At 38.5% G+C, this 23,066-nt stretch overlaps 3 protein-coding genes across 4 annotated transcripts; 2 read left to right on the top strand and 1 right to left on the bottom strand.

Moving 5' to 3' along the window:
• The first annotated feature begins 428 nt into the window (after window positions 1-428).
• On the top strand, window positions 429-7,476 carry rnf11a (ring finger protein 11a). The gene is made up of 3 exons (XM_084715556.1): window positions 429-855; window positions 2,360-2,532; window positions 5,724-7,476. The coding sequence occupies exons 1-3, from the start codon at window positions 757-759 to the stop codon at window positions 5,893-5,895; spliced, it is 444 nt and encodes a 147-aa protein (XP_084571682.1). The 5' UTR covers window positions 429-756; the 3' UTR covers window positions 5,896-7,476.
• Window positions 7,477-9,596: 2,120 nt separating this feature from the next.
• hmox1b (heme oxygenase 1b) lies at window positions 9,597-12,417 on the bottom strand. Its single transcript, XM_084715553.1, has 6 exons — window positions 12,310-12,417; window positions 12,096-12,152; window positions 10,921-11,032; window positions 10,590-10,805; window positions 10,226-10,498; window positions 9,597-10,055 (listed from the first exon to the last, which is right to left on the bottom strand). The coding sequence occupies exons 2-6, from the start codon at window positions 12,143-12,145 to the stop codon at window positions 9,867-9,869; spliced, it is 840 nt and encodes a 279-aa protein (XP_084571679.1). The 5' UTR covers window positions 12,146-12,152; window positions 12,310-12,417; the 3' UTR covers window positions 9,597-9,866.
• A 4,074-nt stretch (window positions 12,418-16,491) lies between these two features.
• On the top strand, window positions 16,492-21,245 carry hmgxb4b (HMG box domain containing 4b). 2 transcript variants are annotated; one of them, XM_084715555.1, is made up of 6 exons: window positions 16,492-16,691; window positions 17,844-17,880; window positions 18,601-18,710; window positions 18,975-19,280; window positions 20,659-20,781; window positions 20,926-21,245. In XM_084715555.1, exons 1-6 carry the CDS (start codon window positions 16,578-16,580, stop codon window positions 20,968-20,970), a joined length of 735 nt encoding a protein of 244 aa, XP_084571681.1. In that variant the 5' UTR covers window positions 16,492-16,577; the 3' UTR covers window positions 20,971-21,245. The 2 variants fall into 2 exon arrangements, with proteins under 2 accessions (XP_084571681.1, XP_084571680.1); XM_084715554.1 differs by having other exon boundaries at window positions 16,495-16,715; window positions 17,841-17,880.
• Window positions 21,246-23,066: the final 1,821 nt, after the last annotated feature.

Genomic DNA, 23,066 nt, shown 5'->3' with positions numbered 1-23,066 from the left:
ACACTGCATTTTAAGTCTGCATCTGCCAGTCAGCCATCAGAGACTTGATGTTCTCTGCAAGTAGGTGGAAAAAATATGTGAATACGGGTATCAGCAATCGCTGAGAATGAGGTGGAAAACATCAGCATATTGCACAAAGGAAAAAAAAATAATTGTGCATCCTTAATTAAAATAAATGAAGCAGAGTAGCTCAGTTTCAATCAAATATAGCCTGTATCTCAGGTCTTCTTTGGTGGTTTCCTGATATTTTTTTTTATTATAGTGTAGTAGGTTAGCCTATTTTATAGCTAATTTATCATAAAATTTGAAAAGCAGAGTATTTTTCTCATGTGAATGCCGTAAGCGTCTATAAAAATGTTCTTAAATGTTAAAATTTTCCGCTTTTATTCTGAAGGTCTGTGGTTGCTTTATAATGACGATATTCCGGTTTGTGTTTTTGTATACACAAGTAGGCAGCACACAAGCAGATAGATAATAAACACCTCGGTCTGACGGTTAAAATCTATGTCACCAGTTGTTTGATTAGCCACCGTCGAGCCCAGCAGTGGATTTTTATTTCGTCAAGAGATCGACGTCGCTCCTCCCGTCGATTTTCTGTCAGACTCTTAACGGAATGACAACAGACTGTCGGTTAACAGCTTGCTAAGCTAACGCGACGCCAAATCGTTCAGACGTTAGCTAGCTAGGTTAGCTCCAGCTGACGCTGTGTCTGTTGCCCTCAGACGACGTTGACACTCTCATGGTGGTCCTAGTTCAATGGGGAACTGTTTGTTTTCACATGGTGCGGATGACCTGTCGCTGCTGAACGAGTCCGAGGGGGGCAGCCTGCCCGGAGAGCCTCCTCCGCCCTACCAGGTGAGCTGCTGCGTGGGACTCAAGTTAAATTCACTCCGGGGATTTAAGAGCATGTTGTCCAATGCGGTGGCATATTAAAACTTAGCTAGTTTAATATGCTATTGCTATAAAATGTTAGAATTTGTTATTATGATACCAGTCAAACTGCTAGTTAGCTCTCAGTATTGCTGTTGCGTTGAATTCTTCTGTTTTCAGAATCACATAATCTATAATACAATATGAAATCTTGGATGGGTAAATTGGTGGAGAGCCATAATTGCTCTGAATCAGACCACTAAGCATCCTCCATGAATTGTCTTAGTACTGACTTAATTTGCACAAAATTGCACTTATTTTCTGCACTAAGTCAGCAAATAATATACAGCTATATTCACCCTGAGTTACTGTGTGAAACATCTGTATCAACACAACAGCTATGTGCTCATATCTGTATTGCACCCATAGCTGTGCTGTTATTTTATTTTATTTATTCTTATCCTGTTTGTTCTACTATTATTGTTTTATTGTACTGCTTAATGTTAGTTTATTCTACAGTTTATATTATTATTTATTGTGTTTCATAACATCAAAAGGATGTTGCAAACATCCTGTTGTAATTGTGCAGAGATAATAAAGATATTATTCTCTATTCAGTTCTGTTTGATTCTTTTCTTTTTTATTCTATTCCATTCCATTAGAGACATGGTCCATCTGTGCTGTATATTCAGAAAATTGGTTGAAATGGTAATAATAATTCAGTATGCCTGCAACTAACAGTAATTTTCATTATCAGTCAATCTCTTGGTTATTTTCATGATTAAATTGATTAATCCCAAAATCATGTATGCAGATTGTTTCTTTTGTCAAACCAACAGTCCAAACCCAAAGACTATTAATTTGATATCATAAATTACAAAGGAAGGCAACAGATCCTTACTTTTAAAAAGTTGTAATGTTAAAAAAATGAAGTTAATCCATTACTAAAGTAGTTGCTGTTTTTTTTTTTTTTTTTTTTTTTTTTGTTTGACTAGTTGATTAATTGAACAGTAAGTCCAATTCTTTAATTCAAATGTTATATAGCTGTATCATAACATTTTATGACAACTAAAATCCCATTGTGTATAGCACTTTTTTAGTCTGTCAGCCACTCAAACTGCCACAGCCGACGGGGGCTATTTGGGGTTAAGTAGCTTGCCTGTCAAACCACCGATCTTCCAATGAGTGGATGACCCACTCTGACTCCTGAGCCAGAGCCACTCTTGTGCTTGTAAGATGGCCATTCTCCTTGTGTTGACAGAAGCACAGGACCAGTGCCATGTCTTATGTCCTCCAAGTGACATAGAATTTACCAAAATGATGGTCATCATCAATGACTTATATCAGTAACAGCATCAGATTCAGAAATCCGCTATCTGTCAGGCTCTATTGCAAAGGTAACACTGACACATCTGACCAGCCCCCACCCCCAACAGAGAGGACTCACTTTACAGTTGACACAGGTTGTCTTCTGTTCCTTCTTTTCCAGGAGCGCACCCAGCCACTGCCAGTGTACCATCCAACCCCAGGTGAGAGTCGTCTGGCTTGCCAGCTGACGGAGGAGGAACAGGTCCGCATCGCCCAGCGAATTGGTCTCATCCAGCACCTTCCCAGAGGCATCTTTGACCCAGGCTCCGACCCCTCTGACAAGAAAGTGAAAGAGTGAGTGACAAAAAGGCATAACTCAGCACATTAATTTTTCTTCTGTTTTAAGGTTTTATGTTATTTTGATGAAATACAATGGAATGGTTTAATTTTAGTGCCTTTTTTTAACTGGCAATAGACAAGTTTTTTTGTCTAACATATCATTATGAATATTGATAGCAAAATGTATTGGCTATAGAATAATGACATCATTTACATTCAGATTGCTACCCAGTGAGTCTTGCTTTCATTATGCAATTCTCTATGCCATTGGGTATGATTTCCTGCTCAGCTCTGAGGAACGTGAAAAGCAATTTGGTTGTCTTTGCATCAGTGGCACAGACAGTAAGACCACTTGTAAATGCTAAGTATGCTCACTTTTAATACTTGTAGAAATTTAATGTTATGCTGTGCTATATGTTGTATCATAGTCCATGTCTGTTTGAAAATATGTAAAACCAATTAACCAGACCTAATTTTACAAACTGAACTGAACTTCATGCAAAAAGCACTTGTACAATAAGATATGTACTTAAGTGGTTTGAGTGATTTACAAGAAGCTGCTGCATTCACCAATTTTCTCGGATTTTGCATTTTTTCTAATGTATAAACACAGTGTATGAGTGATCCAGACCTGTCAAAGTTGTACACAGTTAGTCTGCTGTTATCCAAACAGGTTTTTCATTAATGACTGCATATTTCATCACTGCAACTTCAACTTAAAAGTTTGAAAACCCTAAATTACACTTATATAATTAATTATGAATTATAATTATGTTAAGTTATGTTGACATTATCCTGTTTGACTCAGCATTTTGAATTACAATCTAATTTCAATTTTATGCATGTACAGTATGTCACAAAAGTGAGTACACCCCTCACGTTTCAGCAAACATTTTATTATATCTTCTCAAGGGACAATATTATAGAAATGAAACTTGGATATACTTTAGAGTAGTCAGTGTACAGCTTGTATAGCAGTATAGATTTTCTATCCACTGAAAATTTCTCAACACACAGCCATTATTGTTTAAATAGCTGGCAACACAAGTGAGTACACCCTTAGTGATACCTGTACATGTCGTTCAAACATGCAAAGCCACCTGTCCTATTCACCATGTTCATGTTTTTGCCTGCTTGACTGGACCATTCAAGTTTGTGTGTCGTGGATTAGAGCTGTTAAATTTGGTGCTTTGGGTACAATTCTCTCATATTGGCCACTGGATGTTCAACATGGTACCTCATGACAAAGAACTCTCTGAGGATGTAAGAAATAGAATTGTTGCTCTCATGAAGATGGCCTAGGCTATAAGAAGATTGAGAACACCTTGAAACAGAGTTACAGCACGGTGGCCACAGTCATACAGCGGTTTTCGAAGACAGGTTCCACTCTGAACAGGCCTCACCAGGGTCGACCAAAGAAGTTGAGTCCTCGTGCTCTGGATCATATCCGCAAGTTGGCTTCAAAAAAACAGATGCATGAGTGCTGCACGCATTGCTGCAGAGGCTAAAGAAGCGGGAGGTCAACCTGTCAGTGCTCAGACCATACGCAGCACACTGCATCAAGTCTGTCTGCATAGCCGTCGTCCCAGAAGGAAGTCTCTTCTGAAGCTGGCTCACAAGAAAGCCCGCAAACAGTTTACTGAAGACAAGCAGTCCAAGAGCATGAATTACTGGAACCATGTCCTGTGGTCTGATGAGACAAAGATAAACTTGTTTGGCTCAGATGGTGTCCAGCATGTGTGGTGGCACCCTGGTGAGGAATACCAAGATAATTGTGTCTTGCCTACAGTCAAGCATGGTGGTGATAGCGTCATGGTCTGGGACTGCATGAATGCTGCTGGCACTGGGGAGCTGCGGTTCATTGAGGGAAACACGAATTCCAACATGTACTGTGACATTCTGAAGCAGAGCATGATCCCCTCCCTTCGGAAACTGGGCCGCATGGCAGTTTTCCAATATGATAACGACCCCAAACACGCCTCCAAGATGACAACTGCCTTGCTGAGGAAGGTGAAGGTGAAGGTGATGGAGAGGCCAAGTATGTCTCCAGACCAACTGAGCACCTGTGGGGCATCCTCAAGCGGAAGGTGGAGGAGCGCAAATGGGTCTAACATCCACCAGCTCTGTGATGTCATCATGGAGGAGTGGAAGAGGATTCCAGTAACAACCTATGCAGCTCTGGTGAACTCCATACCCAAGAGGGTTAAGGCAGTGCTAGATAACAATGGTGCTCACACAAAGTACTGACACTTTTGGCACAATTTGGACATGTTCACTGTGAGGTGTACTCACTTGTGTTGCCAGCTATTTAGACAATAATGGCTGTGTGTTGAGTTATTTTCAGAGGTCAGTTAATCTATACTGCTATAGAAGCTGTACACTGACTAAGTTATATCCTAGTTTCATTTCTATAGTATTGTCCCTTGAGAAGATATAAATGGTTGCTGAAACATGAGGGGTGTACTCACTTTTGTGACATATTGTATATGCACATATAGCCTACCTATATTATCATCATTTAAACTGGCAATTACCTACTGTCAGGCATATATTTACATTTATGCAAGTTGCTGTCCAAGGAAACATCCTCCATTGCAATATCATCTGTAACTACTATAACATGTTTTTCATCCACTTCTGTGATTGAGACTTTGCCTTAACCCCCTCCTCCCATCAGCTGTATTTTTTTTTCCTTTGAAGCCATTTTCATATCAAGACACTTCTTTATTTCAGTTACAGTACGACCCTCAAGGCGACATAAATAGCACTAATTTTTCCAGTTCTTTGCTTTAGCAGGTCATTTAATTCCACTGCTGATGCAGTTAAGATTAAAGACTTTTCCTTTATGGATTTCTGAAAGTAGGACTTAATTCTCTGAATCTGTAAAGTTCTTTGTACTGTTTAATGCCATTGTCATGAATAAACACTTCCTGACATGTTGGGCATGAAGTGAGGCCTTATACGCTATTATCGGGGTGTTAATTATGCTAATTTACAAGTCTTACGTATATGCACTCAAATGCGCCCAGATGTATCATTTGCATCGTTGTAGTCTGAAATTAAGAGTGTTAGCTGAATCTGACATGATAGTTTTGTGCGAGCCCTTTGTGCAACAGAGAGTAAGATAAATTGTAGATGTTCTTGCATGAGGCCCAGTATCTTTATACTTAAAGATTAAGAACTTGCTGTCTCTCTCTCTGCTGCAGGTGTGTGATCTGTATGATGGATTTTGAGTACAGCGATCCCATTCGGTTCTTGCCCTGCCTTCACATCTACCACGTGGATTGCATTGACCCCTGGCTGATGCGCTCCTTCACCTGCCCCTCCTGCATGGAGCCGGTAGATGCAGCCTTGCTGTCCTCTTATGAAACCAACTGAGCGGCCCCATGATGGCTGCTTTTGCCTAAAAGTAACTGCACCTTTTTAGCCGAAAATGTCCTAGCTGTTCAAACAGGTAGCCGAGGTGATATGGCATTATGCAGATGTTTGAAGGGTGTGTTAAGATGCAGACAGATGTTGAAAACTGTGACCTGCAGCACATTGATTTGGTCTGATATGCACCTATTTGGGCTTTGGAAACTCTTTGCCTTTTACAGTAGGACAACGTGCCAAATCAAGCTAGATGAAGAATATGGAAAGCTGTACACGTAGCAAAATATTACTGCAGAGTAATTTCACTTTTGTATGACTGAAAGTCAATTAATTTAGTGATTTTTATGGTAATTAGATGCATGGCACCAATGTAATTTACTTCCCCTCTCAAGAAATAATGTGCAATATGTTCTATCAATGGAGAAAATGTAGGAAATTTGTCTTGTTTGTCAGAAAATCCAGTGAAAACATGAAGTGAAGTTACTGTGTTTTTTCAAATGGCCTTGAATGTCACAAAAACACAGGCCTCTACTTATATGCAATATTAAAAAACACAGAAAAAGATATGCTATGAGGTCCCATGACCGTTCACATCTACAGCACCAGAAGTTAAAATGGTGCCATCTCAGCTTTTGAAAATTGAATATATTTTATGTGGTTAGGGTCTTGTTGTCTGTGCTGTAGTTTTTTTTTCCTTTGAAGCTGCTTTTATTAATGTGGATCTGTTTTTTTGCCTTTCCACAATATGGATCCTCTCCTTTGCTTTGCCTTGAGTTTGTGCTCTCTGTTTTGTTTTAAAAATCAGTCTTCAGTGTGTCCTTTTCATTGTTTACTGTCAGTGACATTTACAAAGACAAGATATGCTGTGCAATCCCCCTTAAAGCACCTTGGGATACCCCTCATCTGGCACTCTGTAGCTTGTAGATTTCAGAGATGATTGTGTGTTTTGATATGTGTGTATGTGTCATTTTATTATTTTTTAGAGGATGGTGGGTAGAGATTGGCATGTCAAGGAAATGTTGTGAATTAACCTTGTCAGTTGTAAGACATGTTGTAGTTACCTCTCTTTTCCTGGTTTGAAGCTGTTGGGTTTTGTGTTGTGTTGATGGCCTTCTTACAGCAAGTGATGTATTTCCAGAGCTCCTGGGTCTGGTCAGACAAAATGCTTTTACCTTTTGCATTAGATGTGTGCTATCTGCTAATGAAAGATAAAGTTACAGTAAAAAAAAGAATGTATTTTGAATGTAAAGCATTATTTCAGTTCTTAAAGATTTGGACAGTATAGGTGACATTTCTAATTTACTCAGGCTGCTGTGCCTTTTAAGGTTGAGGTAAGCCAATTCCTGTGAAGTACAATCATTTCTGACATGACTTTTGGTTTTCTTTTAGTTGTCCTCTAGAGGGAGACAGATACCAGCACTGCACTGATTTGTGTCACTATGAAATAGGCCTAGGATGAACCCAGAAATTTGCTCTGGCTGCTGTTAACAATCATTTTGTGTTTTAATTTATAATGTGTGCCACTAGCACACATGTTTTAGGAAAATCATGAAACTACAATTAAAGTGGATACCAAATTTTACACAAGTAAGATGTGTATGTCTGTTTAGTACGTGTTTTTCCTCTTACCTATAGTGCTGTTCTGGATAGCTTTGGTGCAAGTTGCAGAGTTTTACAGATATTGGCCATAGAGATGTTTGCCTTCTCTCAAATATAATGGAATGTAACTAATTGGCACTTGGCTTGTGATGCTTAAAGCACCATAAATACAAGTCAAAAGCAATGTCTCTTTCCAGAAATCATGACCTGGTTTCTCAAGATAATCCACAGACCCTGTTGTGAGCAGTTTCAGGTAGAAACTGTTTTCTATGTAGTAAACTACACCTGCCAACCATCTAACTGCACAGAAGGCAGCGTGAATCTACTTGTGATCGAAGTGTTACAGCTAGAAATGGAATTGATCCAATCCAATATCAGTATCTGATATTGTGGTAAATCATTAAATGGGTATGGGACTTGTGTCACTGATTACAAACACATGACAAACAAAAATAACATTTACACTTTAGAACGTCAAATAGCTAACTTAAACAAAACATCATGAAACATTATGCAAATGAGGACTGTCTCATCATCCCATGAGCTGCATATGTGAATGCCACAAGCTACAATCCTACAGCACCCCACAATGCTGGAAGGATGCCATTACACAAGTTACATTACACAAACTAGACAAGCTTTTCTGACAGTGAAAACTGACTGGGTGTGAATCAACATCAGCTGACACAGAACTTTTCACACCATTAAGCTGAAGTTCAGTTTTTGCCTCATAATACAATCACAATAATAATAATAATGAGAAGAAGAAGAAGAAGAAGAAGAAGAAGAATGAGCCCTGGTATTGGTGTGGTATCAGTATTCGCAGATACAAATTCAAATATCGGAAATGGAAAAAAGTGGATTAGTGCATCTCTATTTACAGCTCTGCCGAGGATGACACCGTTAATGTTGACATCCTGCACTGTCACAAGCACGAGCCTCTCGTCTATGAGTAGATGAAAACAAGTACAATTTAGTACCATTATATTCGAGAGAAGGCAGACATCTCTGCTGCTCTATATATCTCCAAAATCTGCAGCTCACAGCAAAACAATGTAAATGGATAAATAACACAGTATTTTTTATTTGTGGGATGAACTGTCCATTTAAAGCTGAAGAGGTCACCGTGGTAAAGCATGACGTCTTTTTATCAATCATAGTTCTTCTTTATGAAAGCTGGCAAGAATATACTGTGATGGGACATAATTACACCAGCTGGAAAAATTTTTAGAGCCTCCAGTCGCTGACAGGTACCAAATGTGCTCAATGAGCTGACTCACAACTTAATGTACAGTGGAAAAAATGCAAAATGGACAGACTGTTTTTTAGCATAGTGGTTGAGCTCCCATTGCAAGAAGAGATAAAGCAATAATGACAGTAATCGTTAGCAGCAGCACTCGTTTCAGAGGGTGCTAGTCTGACGAAGAGAAGATGAAAATAATTCTGTATTTGTACGTAGTTTATCAGCAACTATGTTCATTAATTGTGCAATTGTATGAACTGGGAATCTTTCCCAGTGTTTTACCAGGAACCATTAAAACACTGCGGGCCAAATGAACAGCAGGCACATGGTCAGGTTGGTGCCAGAACATTAGTGCAAATGTCATCCAGCTGGACCCTGAACATCAGCAGCAGTGTTGTACAAGAAAATTGTGTGCATTAGAGGTGCTGTCTAAAGGACAGACAAATATTTAGCAAACAGTTTCTGCAGGTTCTTGAAAAGTCTAAACTAAAATCATCTTAATTTTAGGCCTTAAAATGTCTAAAATACAAGTTTGACCAGTCTTAAAAATTGATTGGATTATGAAGTTGATGTTAATTTTATAAAGTTGAATTAATTTCAGTCTCTCTTTTAAGTGTGTTCGAGATAAAATGTATCGATCAGGTTGTAAGTACCCAACGAAATCAACATGAGCCTGCTCTGTACTAACATTTACTCCTGCAACTCCTTCACACTGAAGACACAGGTGAGCAGTTTCAAACCATGTTCCCTTTCTACCATCGCTAAAACCTTGATACTTTTTCCCTGAAACTGCATTTCCAATAGTCTCAAATTTAACTTGCGGAAACATGCAAAATCCTGAACAAAACTGCAAGATATAGAGTACTTTCTTTTGATAAAAGATTTTATTAAAAAGGTTACATATTTACAGTAATAAAAACACATATTGCACATTTCATTACTAACAGTGTTATACAGAAAATTGTGGTTCTCCGTTAAATTACAACACTATTGCACAGTATTTTGTCATTTACAGACCATTAATATCTTACAAAATTATAAACAGGGAAAGATATTTAATGATCTTATAGTACAAAAGCAAAAAATATTACAACCTTAACATTAAATACATAGTATTTCTTGTTGTGTGTCTTCTCTAAAGAGCATAGATTCCCATACTGACTGTGGCCAGAGCCACAAAAAGTCCCAGGACCATCCTGAGGAATGGGGCAGTTTTGATAATGGTTCCATCGATCTGGAGCAACTTTACTGGTGTGGAGTGTGTCGAACAATTCTGCAGCTTGTTTTCAGTGATGCTGAGCATCTTCTGTAAATCATCGAACACCTGTAAAACAAAAGAAAAAACATCCATCAGCTGCTTTTGGCTTCAAAAACAATTGCAAGAGCAAAGGTTAAAGGGACATTTCATCCCCAAACAAAACTGTAAGAGCAAGCTGTTCAGTTGTTCTCAAAGTGACATTTCTGCCTCTCTGTCTGACTCTCATCACCCCGTACCTGAATGTTGAACTCGAACGCTCTGACGGCCTCCTCCAGCACGCCGTTCCTCTCCTCCTCCATCAGCTCCACGCTGTTCATCCGGCTGCGATACAGCTGTTTGAACAGGTTGGGGCTGGACACACCAGGGAAGGCAAAGAATGACAGACCCTCACTGCTCTTCAGTCCCATGGACTTCTGGGCGATTCGACCCAGGACCTGCCCACCAGACAAGTCACCTAGGTACCGGGTGTAAGCGTGGGCCAACAGAAATTCAGGGTTTTCTTTGCCAATCTGGAAAAACAGAGATGAAGAGTGTTATTGTGGAATCAAACAGCAGACAAACTGTGTGTAATATACATATGTACGATACAAGGAAACATACTTGTCTGAGTCTGTGGCAGTATCTTTTAGTGGCTGCAGGGACGACGATCTTCTCCCTCCAGTCCTGACCATAGAAGTACTCCAGGTCTTTCTCGATGGCCTCCAGCCTAGCCAGCTCAGCGGGGAAGTAAATGGGTGCGACACCGGGATGGTCCGAGTTCCTGTCCAGCTCTTCCTCCAAGGCCTGGTAGATCTCATACAGTGAGCACAGGAGGAGCTGAAGAGGAGGAGGAAAGGTGGTGTCAGACAAGAAGATCATACCAAAGGGCATGAAAAAAGTGAAATTATCTGATAAAAATGGATTTAAAATAAATTGGGCTGTACTGTATTACCTTGTACTGTTTAAGCGTGACTTGTCCCCTCTGGAAGCTCAGCATGAGCTCCGTGTTTTCTGCCCTGACGTGACTCTCCTTTGTCACCTTTTTGATTTGTTCTGACAGATCCCTGCAAAAAGAGAATGAATCATAATCAATGCAGCCAGGTCAATTTCATCTGAAACTTTCTGACCACTTTGGTCACATACAGGTCTGACACAAAAGTTATTATTATTATTAAATGACCTAGAAGAGCAAAGGGTAAGAGGCAAAAAAAACATAAAGAGTAAATATAGGACTCCAAAGTACAAAAGATACATTATAGGAGTTACTGCACCTGTAGATGTTTATCTGATATATGCAACGTGCAGCTGATAAAACTGTACAAGCACATACTGCACTACAAACCCAATTTTGGATGCTACATAACTAATGCTGATATAATTGTTCTAACTCTGTAATTTTAATGTTTTCTAAGGGCTGGTTTTACAGACAGGTCTTAGATTAAACCAGGAGTAGGCCTTAATCTGTATTAGTTAAACTAAGACATTTAAGTAGCTTTCATGAATGTGGCCTAAATTTGGTTTAGTTAGACTATGAAGTCAAAGAGTAAGGCAAGATGCTCACAAAAAACAAAAATGAAGTGGTTAACACCACAAAACAACAGCAGAGGCAAAAAGTATTTGTTCAAAAAAATCTAAATATGTAAAAATGCCACTAAAACTAATTAAATCAAAACTTAATAAAAAATAATTTAAAAATATTATAATAAAATTGCTATTATTATTTTTGATGTAAAAATGCTCTTCAAGGGGTGCCAAAAATCGTCTAAATATATATATGTATATATATATATATATATATATATATTTTTTTTTTTTTTTTTTTTTAATGTAGGATCCCCGATTATTTTATTTCATAATCTAAGCAGGCGGGCAGATTGACACTTGACTGTGAGAAAGTCTTAGTACCATTTTGCAGCTGAACTATATAATACAATATGTGTTTGCTTTTGGTCCACGGCCCACCATTAAGTTTCAGTTCTGGCCCTCAAAGAGAAAAGGTTTGAGCAAACAGCACTAAGCAGAAGTTAAACCTGCCTCTAAAGCTGCATTTCATGGATGAACATTGCAATGTCTGCTGATGAAATGTCAATGAGTTAGGGGAAGAAAATCACAGCAGCTCATTCTTACCTGTCAGTCAGCTGTTCTGCTGCAGTCTGAGTTTTCTTCTCTGTCTCCATTGTGGCCCTGAAATAAATTAAGATGTTAAAAAAATGCTTTCGCAGGACATCCTCCAACATGATCACCAACACTGTTTATGGATTCAAGAGATATAAAACGTAAGAAAGAGGTGATGTGATTCAAAGTGTGACTAACAGAAATGTAAATATTGTGTTTAACTCACCAGTTAGGATGAAGTCCTGTAGGTTTGATAGTTTGGTTCGTATCCTCAGCGGTTCACTGTTCTCCCTGGATGTACTGTACACTTTGTGCTCTCTCTGCTAACTGTCTTCTCCCCCTTTTATATATCCACCTCTGTCTCCTCCCTCCAGCCGCTGAATGAAAACAGGAAAACCTCAGCTAAACATGATACAGCAACTTCAGCAAAAACTAGTAGGAGGGACTGAGAGTTAACATGATGCAGCAACAATGACAGCAAATTGGAGAAGTCATGAGGGAGGGACCATGGGACTTAGCATGAATAAGGAAGTTTTAGCACTGCCCTGGAAAACTAGAGGGAGGAGGGCTGAGTGCTAAACATGACCGTGCAGCTTTGGAATTCTAAAGTTGTACCAGATGGGAGGAGGAGCCGAATCTAAACATGACTGTGTGAGTTTCTGAACCGGAGAGGGAGGAAGTGTTGAAACAGTGACTAATGGTAAAGGAAAAAAAAGAACAATCACATGATTGTATGATCAAAATACACCACAAGTTCATCAGAAACTTAAACAAGTTTAACCACGTTAGAGATTACTGATAAGTGCATGAATGTTCACATGGAAAAAGAAGGTTTCAGTAAAACAAGAGGCAATACTGAGAGAGTAGAGCAGATATGGGCACTGGAAGCTTCTACAATTATATTTATATAATAATATATAATAAATAATTGTATAATTTATTATATTTTATTATATTATACTTTTAAAAGTATCATATCCCAGGATTTAATTTACGCTGCATAGTATGCATTTATTGTCAGTATGATCCCACATGAAATAAAAATAATGAATAAGTAATAAAATAAAAAATAAATATTAAAATAATATATTTGAAGTTAATAGACCATTTTCACTGCAGCTATATTTATAATAAATAGCAGAATAGGATAAACACAGGTGTTACCAGTGATAATAATGAAGGCCCTGTTCTACTCCAGTGAGCCAACATGCACAATAGCAGCACCCTAACTCTTTTGACCTGAATCAAATGGAGCCTTAAGTAGAGGGCAATCAATGGTAACACCTGTGTTTACCTTACTATTTCATGTCAAATGGCTGCTGTGAAAAAAGATCTAGAAATGAATGAGGACGTGAATAATGAAGGTTTTAATTCTTAACCTTCTATGGTATGGTGGTGCTTCTAGGTGACATATCCATCCAATTATATGTCGCTCCCTATGTCATTTACTACTTTAAAAAAGAGGCAGGGTCCCAAGGAAACTAATAGCACAGTGTTTTAATTTGTCCCATGACTTTCTGGGAGTAATGTGGAATCCCTTTTTTGCATCCCTCTTCATATGGTTCAACTCCATCATCTCTCACCACAAAAATGGTCTTAAAAGTCTTTTTGTTGTTGTTGTTGTTGTCATTTTACAATCTGGCAAAAAAAATTGATTAACATCAATAGATGAGTAAAGGTTGATATTTGATAATTAATTGATGGGAAACTATTTAAATGTAAAGGCTGCCTCGAAGTAACACCACTCCATTACGGAATCCCACCATGACAGTTTTGATATTGTGTACTTTTTATTTTTTTATTTTATTGTATTTTATATTTTTATATATCAGAAAAGACACACACCAGAAAACAGAAAGCAAGTATTTAATTTAACACAAAAATCAAATACTCAGATTTGACTCACCATTATGTTTTGAAGAGGGTTATGATAGTTTGGTTTAATGGACTGTTGATGTTAAGGTTGCTGAAAGATTTAACTTTTAACATTTTTCGTTTTAAACTGACATAAACTGGTGAGGCAAATTAAATATTTCCATAAAAAGATCAATTTTCTGTGAAACATCTGTCACAGGACGAATCTGCTCAGTCAGCTGCAGCCAAAGCCATAAATAATTGGTCACCTATTAAATCGGTCTGCCGCTGAAGCCTAACATGAGTCAGCAGACAGAGGAGGGAGGGAGAGACCGTAGGAGAGAGTCTGGCCAAACGCTAAACGTGAGTCAGCACCATTTTATTCACACGGTTCAGACCCGTGACCGACAGGCGGCGAGATTAGCCGAGACGAAAAACATGACCCAGTTTTAAAGTTTTTTTGTTTGAATATGTTAGCTACACGTTAGCTCATTGTTCTGTGGACAAAACCGGATATGTCCTACTCTAAGGTTTTGTTGAACTAACGTTAGTTAGCTTACAGCGAAGGTTACCGTTCCTAACTGTCGCTGTTACCCAACCGTGGCAGACTTTGATATTGAACATGGCGACACGTAGTTAACTGTTACATCATGTCCTCGCAGACTTGTATCCGCTTGTTATCATCGGTTTTATGTCTTCGATAAAAACGCGCTCAGCAGTTGGAAAGCCTGAGCAGACAGCACCAAGTTTATAAGCGACAATAAAACCCTCAACTCTCCTGTAGTTCAACAACCCTGAAGCGAAATCATTGTTGCGTGCTACATTAGGAAGACCTCCATGGTGCCAGGCAGCTAACTAAGTTAGTTTGCTAGCAGCTAGTTTAAAAAGTCCTGCATTTAAAACTTTATTCAAGTAAAATTATGTAACGCTAAGTTTTAACTGCAAAGTGTAGTTTAAGTATCAAAAGTTAAAGTAGTCATTCTGCATGTAAAATGATACCTATCAGTAGTTTAGTTCGTTTAGTTCGTTAAGTTTTTCAGTATGATTGTGCTAATTTTAACTAGCTTGCCACATGTAATGTTGGGTATTTTAATCTACAATTGGGCTGTATGATATGGTAAAGAAATCATATTGCATTTATTTTGACAAATATTGTGATTACAGATTGACTCATGATTAGTTATAATGATCAGAATTTTCATTTTCCTTGGGGAAAAAACTCTTAAAATCATGATGATGTGACATTTGTTTGGGTTTGTACCAAACAAACATATTTTTGTACATCTGGAGAACAAGATTTATAGGCCATGGCACCTGTGCAGCACTGCAGTACTTCTTTCAACACTGAAACTGTTTTTAAAAAGATTTAAGTGATAAAAGTGTCAGAATCAACTGGCAGTGCTAGTCACCCTCCACAGCATGATATCAGTTATTTTTGTTTAAGTGAAAGTTGGAATCAGCGTTCACTTTTGTAATTAAAAGGCCCACCCAAAATTACCGTGGCGCACCCAAAATTGAAATCCTGGTGCCGTGTCTGACATGTAGGTCTGAGGGGAAATGAGGAGGTGGTCACCATAATTTTTTGCCCATTGAGCAAAACGGAAGTCAAGGAAGGAAATAAACTGGAGTAAAGTAATAGAAGAATGGCAAGAGAAGCGGGACACTGAAACAAGGGGTACGTTTTCATACAGTGTTAATGGTAAAGTCTATTCAACAGTCAGAAATATGGATAGGACAAGAAGAGTACATCTGCAACAGAATAATGTTAGGCCACTCCAACTTAAATGGCACACTCAGAATAATAGGAAAGCACCCAACCAGCCTGTATGAGCCCTGTCAGGGTCAGAAAACTTTAACAAATAATCATGTAGTGCACCAAATATGGTCAAAATAGACAATGTATGAAGGAAGAACCATCAAAAACCAAAAGTAGAATTTTTTAAACTCACAAAGGTGCACTTAATCCTGAAGTTTATTCAAACAAACAAACAAAAAAACCCTTAAAAATTTAAAATTTTTTGGGATACAAGACTGGTAAGGTAAGGTAACTGACTGGACAGTAAGAGGTAAAAATTGTAATCTGAAAAGTAACAAGTAATTAAAGTTGTCAGACCAAAAAGTGGAGGAAAGTGTAACACACAATATTTGCCTCTGAAAGTAGCTTAAAATGGAAATACTCAATTAAGTACAAGTAGCTTGAATTTGTACTTAAGTCAGTACTTAGTATGTACTTAGTTACTATCCACCACTTACTTTGGCATTACCATAGTCCTCTCAAATCCCTTAAATAATAATTAATGGTTTGTTTCAGTGATTTGAGGTGTTGGTGCTCTACTTGTGGCAAACTCACACATTAGCAGAACACATTTCGTTAACCCTCCTTCTTGGTCTGGTAAAATTCCTAACAACAAATTCAAATAGGCTCACACATTAGGCATTAGAATATAGTATATTTTATAATGAAATGGTCTTTAAATCATAGTGTGACTGAAATATTTCTGAACTTCTACTTTTCATTCCACGTTTTCATAAATTTGTTTTTTAAATTGGTGTTGCTTTCCTTTCAGTCACAAGGGGAGCTTGTACTCAAGTTACATCACTACTGTTGAATCACCCTCTCTCTCCTCCCTGTCGGTGTAGATGGATGATGAAGCAGACCAAGCGAGTGGATGCAGCCAGAGAGAGAAGAAAAGATCCTATGACTTGATGATGCATGAGGAGGAGCTGGAGGAACCGGATTCAGATTTAGAGGAATGTATCACCAAGAGGCTTTATAAGGTGGACTTCACTGGTGGTTATAGGAATATTGGAGAAACAGTTGACTGAAGAGTATCAACAATTGTGATTAGTGCTGTGACAAATTATATAATATATTATGACATAGTGTGTTGGTATGTGTTAATGATACACTGGCATCAGTGCTGTGCTCTGTTCCAGTGTCAAAGGTGTAGCCTTAACTGCAGTAAAATAATCTCTAAGCTTTGTGGCACTCTGTGGCAGCCTTTTGACAGTTTATGGCCGTGTGTGGGTGTGTGTCTGTCTGTTTCTGTCTCTGTAGATTAAAGGGATAGTTCAGTTTTTTTTTAATTGGAGTTGTATGTGGTTGGGATGGGGGTTAGCACACACCCACCTTGGAGAAACAGCAGGAATAATACTGTAGTAGGCAGTTAAGCAAGTTATATTGTTGTGGACAGGGTCCGCCTCAAAACAAATTTAAGCCACCCTCAAAAAATCAATCAGTTTAAGTGTACACTCCATTTAGGGTGTTTTCACTGCTTGTGAGCCAAATATCACTCTCTCCAAAGCCACAAGACTCCTTTGACAGAAACAGAAATTTTATCTCACAGAAAAAAAGAGTTGTTGGGTCTATGATGGCAAGGTAAAGTGGTTAAAATATTCTACATATAGCCCACACTTAAACTGATACAGATTTTTTAAGCTATATATTTTGCTGCTGACCCTGTCCACAGCAGTACATTGCATAGCCTCTTACACCTGTGCTCCTGCTGTTTTTCCAAACTTGGAGCATGCCAGCTGTCATCTACTGTAGCACATACACTGACTATAGATTAGTATCTCCTACGACCCTACTTCAAAAAATCCAAACTATCCCTTTAATAGGCTCAGACTATGAAGTTTCATACACACTGTTCTATGGAAACCTTCAGTAAAACTCTGAAACAGACAGCTTTTGTAATGAAGTAAATAAATACAATATATAACTGGTTCAGTATTTATCTCTAAAATATACTAGGTGTACGCCTTTGTAATTATGTAATTTGTGATTACACCATTATCTTTACGTATTAGAGATAACTATCTTTTAGTTATTTTATGTTTGGAGTTTGTGTTTCACTTAATTTACCAGTTTCAGTTGTGACAGTTATTATTCACTTTTTTCAGGAACCAAAAGGCTTGCTCAACAAGAAAATGCAACGATCTGGTAAGGCGCTTTTAATGTAACTGTGTGTGTGGGGTGGGGGTACTTATACTGCAACTCTAACAAATCCATAATTGCGTAATATGTTCTCACCATTTACCACAGAGACCTACTGTCTATGGTAAATGGTGAGAACATTTCAGCTCAAACCGCTATGACTAATGTAACAATTATAAGATCGATGATGACAGTGCAGTCTGAAGCTGCTGCTGAACCAATAATTTGTAAGATGAAAAGATAATCAACAGGATAGTTTGATATCCATGCAGGGGCGTAAATGAAGATGTGCTGGCAGTGTGCATGCTCTTGGGGCCATGTAGTCGGTGGGCCCAAAGAGAGAGCAGGCCCTCTAATCACTTAAACCAGCCCATGTGCCACCCATCAGACACAATTTATTACTTCTTTCAGAGCATTTTATATTGTTTAAAACATGGCTGGAGAATGACTTTTAAGATTGGCACCATGGAAATTCACCTGTATTCAAAAAGAATTCAGATTAAATTAAAAATGGTGTCATTTGGTACATATGCCCCTGAAAAGACAAACCCATCTGTCCTGTTTCTGTCCTCCTCCTTTATTAGAGGTAAAATGGTCAGTAATAAATGATAACAAAATTATATACTAATAGTGTGTCTGTTTGCATGTGCTTCGTAACCAGTAACTAACGTGCACTGGGGCCCATCATAACTACCTTATGCCACAATATTACTTGACATGTTGCAGGCAATAGTGGAGGTGAGTCTGGAATATATGGAACAGAGTCGTCCAGCTCCCTTCCTGCTTATCCAGTCTCTGTGCCACAAGACAGGTGGGGAATAAGAGGAGGAGAGGAGGTGAGAAAAGTCATGGGGTGTAAAAAGAATATGGGATTAGGTACATTTTACTCTGCCAGGTTAAGTCTGTCTGTGGGTGTTAAGATTGTAAAAATATCAATGATTTCATCCTGTCTATTCATGCTCGTGACTGATGAGAAAACTGTCTCCTACAAGTTGTTGCATTCATGTTGCACAGCAGAGGGCAGCATCGATCAGATAATTATCCTGCAAGCTGTTAGAAGTTTATTTATACTCTCTTGTCTACTTTTCTGTTTCCTACAGGCAAATCCAAGCTCCATATTTGAGTACTGGGTGTATCTAGATAACCAGAACAGCATGGCCAGCTGTCCTAGTCCAGTAGCCCACAGATCGTACCCGTTCGTACCAGTTCCTCGTTCTGTGACAGGCTCTATAGTGAGCTCTGTAGTCAGTCCCATGGTGTCTGGCTCCATAACTGACACCAGTAGTCCCATTAGTTCTCTGTGCAGTCCCACCGCTTCAGCCTGGGATCCTGTCAGGGCTGCAGCTCACCTACACCTGTTGGGGGAATCCTTGTCCCTGATTGGACACCATCTTCAGGAGACAAGTGTGAGTAAATTCAGTGTGTGTATACAGACTTTCATTTTTGATTTCTAACAATACTGGTCTAGGATACTTTTTTAGATATCAGCATAAATAATAGGGGCTGTGCCTTCATATCTATATGTTTAATCTTTCAAATCATGATGTAACACTAATTATGTGTTACTTCATTAACTCATTATTCTGTTTTTCCTTTTTTTATCTTATTAGTGGTGTTAAGCCTGTTGCTTTCAACATGTTTTAGGGCAGATAAAACAAATGGAGATGAATGGATACAGCTTACTTTACCAGACCTCCAGACTAAATGACCACTTGAAAGGCCCATGAATCTGTGTTACAAAGAGGCAGTATGAGTGCAATAGAGTTAAATAATAGCATTTTGTAGGTATATTATGGCACAATATTTTATCATAGAAAAATGTAAAAAAAAAAAACATCCTAATGGAAATTATGCATTTTTTTCATCATTCAGTATTTTGAAGAATATTGCGATATGAGCCACGATTTTAGAGGGAATGGTAATCCTTGCATTTCATTTTCACTGAAAAATATAAAAAATGATGATGTGGTTTTGGCTGGTGTCTGTACCAAACAAGCATGTTCCCTTGTGTCTGTAATGGTTTGTTGTGACTGTAGGTGGATCATTTGATTTTGAAATTATGACATCGTAGCTGTGACACATTTTACCTTTATCAAAAATTGCACACAATGTGGATGTTGTTCATGGACATTAAGTGATTTTAATCATATTTGAATTCATTTTAAAGTTTTTTGGGGGGCTTTTACCTTTATTTTGAAGTGACAGCTAAAGATATGATAGGAAGGGAGGTAGAGAGAGGGAGGGAGACATGCAGCAAACGGGCCACAGGTGGGAGTCAAACCAGCAGCTGCTGCAGAGGACCAACAGTCTCAGCCACATGGGGCATGTGCTCTACCAACTGAGCTATAGGGGCACCCCATGTTTGAATGAATTTAAACCCGAGTACCAGAACATTTTGATTAGTTATGACTCTCAAAAGGTATCTGTTGTCACTGATAGTGTGCACAATATTAACTTGTCCTATTGCTCAACTTGATTTTTTTTTCCACCTGTCTGCCAGGTATGCATTAGACACAACTTGATTTACAAGACTTTGAAAGTTAACAACACTCATTTATGCCAGAATTTTTAAGGAAAGTTGAAGGATATTTTGAAAGCTGTGAAATATTGCAGTGATAGAACACTTGGCTGGTTTGTCTGCTCCAGTTTTAACACAAACACGAGTCTCTACATGATTGCAGCTGGCTACATGATCAAGGAGGGCAGGTCTCAATAAGCCTCTAGACAATATAAAGTAGATTCACTGTATTTAGGGGTGATAATTTTCTTTCTTTGTGTCTGCAGAAAATGGTGAGTATGCCGAGCAGCTTGTCTCTGCTCTTGGACTCTCTGTTGTGTGCCCTAGCTCCTCTAATCTGCCTCACCGCAGAGATACCGCAGCTGAGGAGCTGCACACAGCACACACTGGTGAGAGATTCAGCCACTTAACAGATCATTAACACCACGTAATTACACTCTGTTTGTATGCACAGGCAAGCACATGAGTCAGTGTATTTTATGTGTTTAGAGGGAAACAACTGTTTTTTTTTTTTTTAATCATTCTTTTTGAAGGCCTCCACTCTGGAAAACATTTCCTATGTGATGCCTGGGATGTGACACAGCATGTTCTGATACGCTGAAAGACACTATAGGTCAGTGTCACACTTGAAAAATAAGTATAGAATCTATTTTGTTGTAAAATAATATTTGTTTACATTGTAAAAACGATTTTTGTTTGATAGCAAATGTGCAAGTTTACATTAATATGTCAAGTTACTTTCTTGTATTAGTTGTTCTGTTTAGAAGGTGTGTGTGTAAAGACTTTCTCTTATTGGCCAGATACCTTCTGACTGTGTCAGTGGACACAATAAAAGTGTCAATTTCTATTTTTTCTGCTTCACAGTGGCATTAATCAGACATTGCATACAGTAGATTTGCTATAGACACATTATTGAGTTTATACTCAAAAACAAAAATTGGAGAAAATATTCATTTGTTAATTTTAAAGATTATAAAAGGCTTTTCACACTGCATTTAGCCCAGGACCAGAAGCACTCTGAAGCTCTTAATGCACTGAAAGTGTCCGACATGCATGTTTGAAGTATTCCTATTGTTTTAAATGGCTGAACTTGCACGAAAAGCATTATGAGGCTCACCAAACTGTCTTGGCTTCCCTACTCCAGTAATGATTTTGGAGGTTCAAATGAGACATAGACTTTTTTTCTGCAGCTGCAGTGGCTGTTTGAAGAGAGCTAAAATGAATAAGAAAGGCATGGGCACGGCATGTAGGTGCTGATGGGGCTGAGTCTGAACATTATATCAAAACTTTTTGTGATTATGAATCATAGTTTTACTGTGCAGTTCTGTAGTTGATCAGTGAATTACACTGACTGGGCTCTCTGTAAACAGTGACAGACAGATCTACATTTTATATGCTTGTCTTAGTCTGTCACTACGCTGTGTTATTATAAATTATAATGAACTGTCCAGATGCTGTCTCTCCCTCTTCACCTCCCTGATTTATGTTAGTGTTCAAGTCTGCTGCCCCGCGCTGGTGTGCTGTCTCCTTCAACTGTTGTAAATTGTTGTTAATAACTATGTTATTGTGACTACCTAATGAATATCAATCACAGGTCTAATGGGGCATGTCACATTTTATTTTCAGTGCAGTTGGACCTTTAGAACCTTCTTAGCCCCTGATGGAGATGTTAACCTCAGGCTAAGAAAGCTTTCAGTGTGGCAAAATCCTGCCACATGCCATTGTGGGCTAACCACAACTTTAGCCTTGGTCTTGCTGTCCTTGCTCCGGAACAGATTTAGCCCAGAGTTTGTGAGGTTTACCCCTGTAAACCGACTTAACACAGGCAAAAATGTGTCACTGTGAAACGGGGCCAGAGTCTATTAAAGAGTCACGACATTCTAGAACATTTAGAACATTAGTTGCTGTTTCAACATTAAACCCAGGGTTAGAGGATGTGTGCTGTGAATCGTACAGCCATGGGCTTAGGTTGACCCTGGGTTAACAATGTGTGTGGGAAAAGGGCTTAAGTTACCCCAGGGTTAACTCGTAACCCAGGGTTAACAATAGCCCTGGTCTAAGAATATGTCTGAAAAGCCTAACTGTATCTTTGCCACTGCTGACAATAAATTTGACTAGATGTGACCAAGAGCCACAGAGGCTACTATTTCATTTCTCTGAAAACTCAGAGTATAGTTGTCCAGTTGGCATCATCCAGTAAGCTAAGACTGACCCTGTATGAGTTAATGTTTTCCCAGTTTTCTCACAGTTTACAGGAGATGTTCATTTAAACCTACAATACTGCAACAAGACCAATTCACTCATGTCAAGCTAAGTATATAATTAGATAGTAATTTCAGTGTTTTATAAATTACACATTTACCACAGACTAGCACTTAAGTTATCATTTATGAAATGTTATTGTCAGACACTTTGATAATGATGTCTGTCATGTGTCTGTAATTGCTCTAAAAATCAATCAATAAAGCCTATGAATTTGATTATAGATAATGCAAAAGTCACAGGCTCTAAAGAACTGAAGCCTGAGGCTTCAAGGCTGTCATGTGCTATGGAGGATGAAACTTCGAAGTACTTATTTGTGTTTATCTGTCCGTATGACGCACAGCATGATGTCGCTCTATGATTTACTTTACATTGTAAACTTGTCATCTCTATCTGTGACCTGTCCTCATTC

The sequence above is a fragment of the Lutjanus erythropterus genome, chromosome 3 (genome assembly GCF_056507025.1).
Source record: "Lutjanus erythropterus isolate fLutEry1 chromosome 3, fLutEry1.hap2, whole genome shotgun sequence".
NCBI classification, from domain to species: domain Eukaryota; kingdom Metazoa; phylum Chordata; class Actinopteri; order Lutjaniformes; family Lutjanidae; genus Lutjanus; species Lutjanus erythropterus.
Note: the sequence above shows the minus strand (reverse complement) of the source record. Positions and strands in the feature narration are given on the sequence as shown.

What these genes read in the sequence shown, in the direction of transcription:
- rnf11a (XM_084715556.1), top strand. Translation starts at nt 757, where the DNA reads ATGGGGAACTGTTTGTTTTCACATGGTGCGGATGACCTGTCGCTGCTG. An exon ending in AGCCTCCTCCGCCCTACCAG is followed by an intron (nt 856 to 2,359) that starts GTGAGCTGCTGC and finishes CTTCTTTTCCAG; the next exon opens with GAGCGCACCCAGCCACTGCC. An exon ending in TCTGACAAGAAAGTGAAAGA is followed by an intron (nt 2,533 to 5,723) that starts GTGAGTGACAAA and finishes TCTCTGCTGCAG; the next exon opens with GTGTGTGATCTGTATGATGG.
- hmox1b (XM_084715553.1), bottom strand. Translation starts at nt 12,145, where the DNA reads ATGGAGACAGAGAAGAAAACTCAGACTGCAGCAGAACAGCTGACTGAC. An exon ending in GCAGAACAGCTGACTGACAG is followed by an intron (nt 11,033 to 12,095) that starts GTAAGAATGAGC and finishes CTCTTTTTGCAG; the next exon opens with GGATCTGTCAGAACAAATCA. An exon ending in CGTTCGAGTTCAACATTCAG is followed by an intron (nt 10,056 to 10,225) that starts GTACGGGGTGAT and finishes TTTGTTTTACAG; the next exon opens with GTGTTCGATGATTTACAGAA.
- hmgxb4b (XM_084715554.1), top strand. Translation starts at nt 16,578, where the DNA reads ATGGATGATGAAGCAGACCAAGCGAGTGGATGCAGCCAGAGAGAGAAG. An exon ending in ACCATCTTCAGGAGACAAGT is followed by an intron (nt 19,281 to 20,658) that starts GTGAGTAAATTC and finishes TTGTGTCTGCAG; the next exon opens with AAAATGGTGAGTATGCCGAG. An exon ending in GCTGCACACAGCACACACTG is followed by an intron (nt 20,782 to 20,925) that starts GTGAGAGATTCA and finishes TTCTTTTTGAAG; the next exon opens with GCCTCCACTCTGGAAAACAT.